At 31.7% G+C, this 8,463-nt stretch overlaps 1 protein-coding gene across 1 annotated transcript; it reads right to left on the reverse strand.

Annotated features, from left to right (window-relative positions):
- Positions 1–5,593: 5,593 nt before the first annotated feature.
- LOC145594399 (putative F-box protein At5g55150) lies at positions 5,594–7,437 on the reverse strand. The gene is made up of 2 exons (XM_081650710.1): positions 7,269–7,437; positions 5,594–6,919 (listed from the first exon to the last, which is right to left on the reverse strand). The coding sequence occupies exon 2, from the start codon at positions 6,746–6,748 to the stop codon at positions 5,594–5,596; it is 1,155 nt and encodes a 384-aa protein (XP_081506836.1). The 5' UTR covers positions 6,749–6,919; positions 7,269–7,437.
- Positions 7,438–8,463: the final 1,026 nt, after the last annotated feature.

An 8,463-nucleotide genomic window follows, 5' to 3' on the forward strand; every position in this document is an offset into this window, starting at 1 on the left:
TGCGTGAATCTCTCTTTAGCCAACATAATCCTGTTTTAATTTTCAAGAAAATGCTGACTTATGATGATGTGCATGATGCTAGTCTCGTTTTACCGCAATCAGATATCGTCAGACATCATTTTTCAAATGTCGGGAAGGTGTTCAACGCTTATGAAATGAACTTTCTTGGATTTCGGAGATTCCGGTTGTTCAAAGGGAACCCTCGGGGAAAGTTAGGCTTCAAAGTGAATGGTCCAAGCTGGTGCAAATTTGTAACATCACATTCTTTAATGGTGGGTGATGCAGTATCGATTTTTTGGGTTGAAGATTTTCAAAGACACATGATTGAGATTGAGAGAGATGTGAATGGGTTGTATAAAAGGGAGGAAGAGATCAAGAAAAGTAATAAAAGGCTCAGGGATGAATTAGAATATTGAGCGTTGGTGGATCTGTTGAGGTTTCTTTAAGTTATTGGAGTCATGTTTTAGAAGTTATTTCAGTGTTCTTCAGTTATTAGAAGTCCGTCACTTTTCTTGTTTCCTGTTGTTAGAAGTTTAAGTCAGAATTCTTGGAGTCAGACATTAGTTATACTAGCTAGTCTCCAAATTAGTGAAAATTCTCAACTCAATATAATATATAAACAAAAATAACTATGTAACATATAACATTTACGTAGTTAGACATAATTTGTTATTTTATAATAATTTCACGTAATTTGTTAATGCATAAATAATTATAATATTGGTTTAATATTTCGTATTTTAATAACTAATTTTATTTCAACAATAATACCGATGGATTATACAAGCTTGAATTAGATATATATAATATTATATAAATATAGGAAAAATTAGATATAATAATCCCAACTTTCATCAATTTTGGTAGAAAAATCTCAACTTTGAATTATACAAGATGAAAGCCCGTGCGATGCATGGTTTTATCATATATAAATCTCAAGAAAATATATTTTCGTATACAATCTAAGTTTTTTTTTTAAAATCATTTGATTTATTTTACTATTTAATAATTTCAAACAAAAAACACATAATTTATTAATCAAAGTGTTATTGCTAATTATTACAAAAGTATATATTTTTTTAATGTAATTTATAATACGACTTTAGTTATTTTTGTTTTGTATTTTATTTGTGGTTGTTAATTATATGACAACTGAATTTTAAAATATGAGTAAATTGTAAATATGATATCTTTCAAAAAAAAAAAATGTTAATATGATATATTATCGGTTACATATTAGGTTAAAATCTCTAATGTGAAAAGAATTTTTTTTTAAAAAATAATTTAAATCCTAAATTATTATTCACTGTTTTTTTTTAAAATAAAAATATTAAATATAATAAAAACATGTATATTATTCATCTTCTATTTCGATAAAATCACCAAATTCATTCACAACCATTTCTTTTCCATCGAATCAATATGGGATAAAACATGTTAGCAAAAATAAAATTTATAAAATTAATCTTTATAGTCTTTTAAAATAAATCCATATATATATTTACCAGGAAGTGAAAAATTGTTGTGAAATTAATCTAAAAATTTAATTGTAAAAAAATCACATCTATGCATTGGAATTTTTTCATCGTCCCCAATAATCCGAACAATAGTATTTTGAAAATTAAATCATTGTTTTGTTGTCACTGACAATGCGTGCGATATTACTTCTTATTTATAACGATTAAAAAGTATCTAGTGATGTAAACTTTTCTTTCAATTAATTTTGGACGAAATTGTACAAAGTTGACTTTAATTGAGGCATGAACCCAATCACCCTATATTTAAAAATAGAAATTAAGTTAATTTGATGACTTGATTATGCTACCTAAATCACAAAAAATTTGTTTAAATCAAGAAATTAATTAATAAAAACTAAAAAGATTTATAAAAATTTAATATATGTAAACGATTTATTAAACTACAATACCTCTTCGTACTTTGATTATTTTCCAATCATTTTTGCTCGAATGTGATTCTCTGATTAAATTAGATCTAAATACATATAAAAACAAAATTCAGTAATCAAATCATAAACATATAAGCATTAAGTATTCCAAATAAACATAATGTAAGCAATATCACAAATATACATATAAACATGGATTTTAAAAATTAAAATAAGAATTACGCAACCATTGATGACCTAAAACTGATACAACTGACACAAAATTAGCTTGATTTGGTTTTGTATTGATATGAAATTTTATTTGTGCTGCAGGATGCGTCAATTTATAGTGGCAGGCATTACAAATTTTAATTTAATTATAATTAAGGAATAATACTTTTTATCATAAACACTATAAGGATTATCTTAGATAAATAAATCTTATGTCTAAAGATGACATTTTTAAAAGATAATTTTTAGTTTTTTAAATAAATTAAATCCTAATAAATCATGATTCGTTGTTTTTACCTACGTGGCAAATTTCTTAAATCTCATTCGTCGCTTTTATTTAGGTGGCAAGTGAATTTTTTAATTCTAAAATAAAATAGAAATCTAGTTTTTGATTGGTAAAAAATATACCTTTGCTTATGTGGCGCGCCGAATTCTCTCCAAAACTGCCTACTTTATTAATATATATTAGATTCTTGGCAGTCGTGGTATATTCTTGGCAGTCGTGGTATATTCCTGGTATATTCTTGGCAGTCGTGGACAAGGCGGTTGAAATGTCAGCACCACATCTCCTTCTGCTTACTGGGTAGATATCAGTTGCGTTAGTTAGTCTGTGTTAGGAACTCAGTTGAGTTAGTTATTCGGTTGTGAATAAATGTGGGTGGCATTTGTCAGTAGGACTGATTTAGTACGAAAATAGATGTAGAAAATAATAATAATAACTGTATCTGAATCAGAGACATTGCAATAATAATAGTGAAGTAACTGATTTAGTACATTTGGCATTTGTGTTTTCGTGTTCATCATCGATTCTTTTTCACATATTTCGTGTTGTAGAAAATTTAAATAATCCTCTACTTCCCTGGATTCTTTATTAACTAGCTAATTGATTTCTTGGTTGTGAAGTAAAAATATGCACTACATAATATAACTCATTTACTCTGTCTTTCTCTGCTATCTTTTTATATAACTTCACTTAGCTTGCAAATTACTCTTTATCCAATGTAGAGATCTTAAACAATGTAACATGCTTCCAATGTTATGATTAAAAAGAAAGTAATTGAGGAACTACTTATTGAATAATTCCATTTATGTTTTGATTTGTATGGAACAGTTGGTAGAAAGCCAAGATTGGCTTAAGCATTTGTTAATTTTGATGTTTTGGTGAAAAATGAGGAAATAAATTTAGTGGCTTTGTGCCTTTTGTCAGACTGCTATGTCAGTCTGTTGCACCCAGGTGATTTTGATACTTGACCGGTTGGGTTTTAAGCTGTAGTTAGTAACACGTGTGAAGCAACACTATCCTTCATTTGGTTTACTTTTTATATTTTTTTTTCCCTAGATTTTCACTGTGAATTAAGGGGAGTAAGTTTACTTTTGGTTTTAGGCATATAATTTGAGTTTGAAGGCCATGTAGAAGAAGTTGTTATGTGTAATATGCATCATACCTTCATTTGCAACACCCTGGCGAGCTTTGTTCTGTCACCTTGGATTTTTTTAAATTTCAACTAAAACGGACTTGAAACTTTGAATCCTTAACAGTACAAAGAGATTTTATTTGTATATTTCTGATTTCTATCTTTTATGGTCAATGTATTAAAAACATCACTCTGTGCCCCATTATTTTCACTTTCCTTTCCATGTTTATCCTCTAATCTTTTTTTTCTTTTTTCCTCCATTATCTTCTTTTTTTCCATTGATGCTTTTGACACCTGATAACACACTCTTTCTATCCATGTCAAACGCATAATCTTCCCCCTTTTTTTTGTGATGATTTTGAGTTATGCGAGCTGTAAATCAACTATTTAAAACTTGAATACCTTTCATCTGCAGGATGGAATGCAGAAGGAGATCTTCCTAAAGCTGGTTGAGAAGTTGGAAGAACATTGCCAGAATGTTCTTATCGGCAGTGAGATAGATTATCGCCAACTTGTTGCTCAGTGCTAGTTACTTCATGCCTATCTTTGCTTTGTGAATTGTCTTGGGCAAATATTAAGTTAAGGTGTTATATTTATTGATCTGTCATTTCTCGACTCAGATATTGTGTGCTAAATTTTGATAGTTAGAAATATCAGTGAAATTATATGGCAGTGTGTTACTGGTTAAAATATAGGGTGTTGAACTGTTGATACTACTGATGGGAATTATTGTTGGCCATACCATCCAATCTTCTAATAAATGTATTTCTAAGCTTACTTGTAATGCTGTTTTGTATAGCTTTGCTTCGCCCTTCCTTAAACATAAGCTGGCCACAACCGAGATCCATGCTATATAATCCTAAGTGGCTTGGTATGCCCCATGCCTATCATTGTTTTTATATGAAATGTTGTTGGAAATTTCCTTAGTTTTTTGGACAGAGAATATCGGCTGCATGCCTTTGTCTGAATATTTAGGCACCCATACAAAGTCAGTGCCTAAAATCAAATGGTGCTTGAGTTTATAATTTTGATCTGAACATCACATGATGATTGACCGCTATGGAAATTAGACTGCAAAACTTCTTAACAAACTTTTAACATGGGTGTAACTTTTGGCTTCTCTTTATATGCTGTCTTCAGGTCATCTGAATGCTAAGTTGTTAAGCTCATTAACAGATGACTAGTCTTCAGGTTATATGAAGTGCATAACTAATTATCATGTTTTATTGTTTTAGTGCTGTAAGTAACTTGGTTAATGCAAGTACTGAAGGGAAATTGAGAACATTTATGTCATGGAACTTGTGAAAATTTCTCTTGTAAAGCATTTTTAGAGTTGATGAACACTGACAGAATATGGCTTTTTTTTTTTTGTCCAGTTTTCAAAGCTTCGCAGGGATGTCTTAACAGAAGGCAGTATGGGTTCTGGTGGTTCACCAAGTGGCATCATATCCATACTATCTGCACAAGAAGAAATGTTTGCCTTCCATCGAGCTGTAAGTGGTTACTTTTTATGCAAATCGTACATAGAGAATCCTCTTGGCTGGTTTTATGTAATTCGAATTGCTGCTTCTTGAAATGTACAATTGAAAATAAAAGTACATTGAAAAAATAAAAGCTCTTTTAAGTACATTGTCGGTGACTTCGATACTCCGACAAGCAGAGGCCGTTTTAAGTACATTTTAAGTAACTTTTCTTTACAAAATCATACTCCGTAATTGAAAAAATAAAAGCTCTTTTAAGTACGTTTCTTTACATATTATAAGCTAATCACACGAACTACATGGATAAATTGGGGAAACGCTCACATTGCATAAACTAGTCAATGTCAATGTAAGACATGTTAGCATAAATTAGTAGTTTTGAAGTCTAAACTCCTGTGAAAAGGGAAAATTCAATTCAATAATACTAAGGTCAGAATTAATATTTACACTCAAGAACATTGATACCATCCAAACAAAATCCAGCAAATAATTACAACAATAAAATACAGCAAATCTAAATTAATGATTGTAGATATATACAAGTAACAAGAAAAAGAAGAGATTTAGATTTAGATTTAGCTTTAGATTGCTGGACGAAACCACATGGGACAACAATAGGAAGAGCGTAAGTGGGTGTTATTCTCCAGCTTCAATGGCCGGATGATATTGTCACCCATTTGAAAAACACCAATGTCATGTCCCGCAAGTTTATCTTTGGTGGCACTAGAACCGAATGTGTAAGTATCTGTAAAGTATATGCAATTGCGTTGGCATCCCATCTCACTTGCACGAACAGACATAGTTGCATTGTTACCCACAAATAGAGCAACATCTTGCAAATCTTTCAACTCTTCCCAACTCCTGTCATCAAACTGAAACTTGTAAACCTTAAAATTAACCGTCTTGTAATGATCAATATCATGTTCATCTTCTCTGACCTTTTCTTCAGCGTTTATTTCCGTGTCAAATTTCCTCAATACCATGAGAAGATCCTGACCAGAATTAACTATGTAGGTAGAGTGATCGAAAAAATTAAGATGTGAATCTGTATGTAGAAATACAGATTGTATATACGGTACGTAACATCCGTACCAACTTAATGCCAGAGGTTTCTTATTCTGAACATCATCAAGGTTTACCAGTGCAATATTGCCACTCTCATCCACGAATACAAGTCCATCGGTACCAAGATTATCCCTACGGTATAATACATCCATAACCCTCCGGAAACCTTCCTGTTTTGGAATTATAATTGGTGTCCACTGTGTGTCCCCGGGCTTGGCAATTGCAGCTTTACGATCGCAATCATATATAAGTACCACCAATAAAGTATCACCTGACACCTTAAGTACAATTGCCCTGTCTATGAAACATGCACGAAGGAATTCAGCAGAATTATCCCAAAGGAAGGGGATTGTACGACGACTAGGGAGATCGAGGCGATCCTTGGTAAGAGGATTGAACAAGTAGATGTTATCATCAATCCCATGAGTTAGTATCCAACCATGAGATGATCCCCAACAATTCCTTCCATATCCTAGATCACACTCGACATTGTAACATCTAACTTTCTCCTGCGTTAAATCCAACAAGCCTCGAGTAGTATTAATATCATCAAACTTGTCTTCAACACTCTCTGCTTCAATCACATTCTCTAAACGATCAGGTTCTAGATAACATATCCATTCATGCTCGGTGATATCCTGGTTGCCATCAGTTAGCATTAGCCACGGCATTTGACAATCCCACTTCTGCTTCAAATTGACTAATTCAGAAGCTTTGCGCCACGAACGACACACACCGGAAAAGGCTAGACCGTCCACGAATGATACTATGTGATTATCGAGTATATTAACCACCAAATCAGTCGGCAGGTCTGCCAGTTAACCTCCATCTTAACTTTTTTCCTGAAAAAAACAAACAAAACACATCAGCAAACATCATCTTAAACAAGCCAACCACATCATAAACTTCAATAACAATTAGAGGATGTACTAATAATGTCAACAATAACAATCATCCAAATTTAATTTACGAGATAGAAACGATTTTGCAGGAAAAAAAACACACAATAATCAGTGAATAATCAACCTATTTCAAACAACAATTTAGATCCACCATAAAAACTACCGACCCCAACATCACAAAATTAATCATCCGATATATAAAATAAAATTATAAATAAATAAATAAATAAGACAAAAATTACAAAGTTTATTAATTGAAAGCTCAATCAAAATTTATGAAAAAACAAACCTGGGATTGAAGATTGCCTCCTCACGAATACGCTTACAGATCAGATTAGATGGCATGATTAATAAGGAAGATAAAGTGAAGAAATTTAATTTGGTTTTTGTTTGTTTGATTAATAAGGAAGATAAAAGTGAAAAACCGAACTCAAAAAAAGTTATCGGTGTTGTCTTCACTTCTGAGTTTCCAATGTCTCAAACTTCCCAACTCTAACTATTTATTAAAAAAAAAAATCGTGACCGCCTATCAAACAATACGCGTTTCATTGTAAATTAGGAAGTAAATTTTTTTGTGTTCAAAAATAGGAAATAAAGTATTTTAACAGATATTAGGAAATAAATCCTTTTAACAAAAATTAGGAAACAAATCCTTTTAGAAAGATATTGGAATAAATCCTTTTAATTTTTTTTTTTATTTTTTTTTTAAAGAAAGTTAGAACAGAAATTAGGAAATAATTTATGGGGAAGATTTGGAGAAAGGAACGAGATGAAGATGGAGGTGACAGAGTGGAGTGTTTGGAATTTTGATAACAACAACTGGGAGCCTGGGAGGAGACAGTCAACTATCCAAAACTGAGTTACATACTTCTAAATTCAAATTAGGTCTTAGAAATTTCATTCTATTTTTTTTTAACTTTTAAGGGATTAATACGTTCTTTCAATAATACTCTATCTGTAATTTTTTGAAAAAAAAAAACCCTAGCCTCCTTTTCTCTCTTCTCTCTCCTAAACCTAGTCTCCATTATCAATTTTTAAGGGGCTTCCATCGGATTTCACCGGTGGAAAGCGCCAATCTTTATTTTCTTTTAAGCCTTTTGTTTTAGGTTACAATAATGTCTCCCTCGAAAGAAAGGGTTTATCTCCTTCGAAAGACAAGGTTTTTTCGATCTCCTTCGAAAGACAAGGTTTTATTTGTGCTTAATTGGTCTCCGGTTGTGCGGGGCTACTATTGATTAGGGCTCGAATTCGGGTTACGGAATCAACACAAGAATTAACTTTCTTACAAAATTGTGAAGCGACGACGGATCCACTCAAAAAGTTGTATGAGACAACGAATCGAGAATATGCCGAATCGTTATATTTATGTATTTGGATTCTTAGCCCTTCCCCGATTAATTCTTGTTTGATTTTGTTAAATTCGTTTTCATTATCGTTCATTGTCAATTGTAGATGCCGTATGGCTTATATTAATGAAATTTAGT

This window comes from Chenopodium album, chromosome 19 (genome assembly GCF_948465745.1).
Source record: "Chenopodium album chromosome 19, dcCheAlbu1.1, whole genome shotgun sequence".
Taxonomy (NCBI): Eukaryota; Viridiplantae; Streptophyta; class Magnoliopsida; order Caryophyllales; family Amaranthaceae; genus Chenopodium; species Chenopodium album.

Bases quoted from the DNA above. Each gene is read 5' to 3' on its own strand.
- LOC145594399 (XM_081650710.1), bottom strand. From the start codon at position 6,748: ATGCCGTGGCTAATGCTAACTGATGGCAACCAGGATATCACCGAGCAT.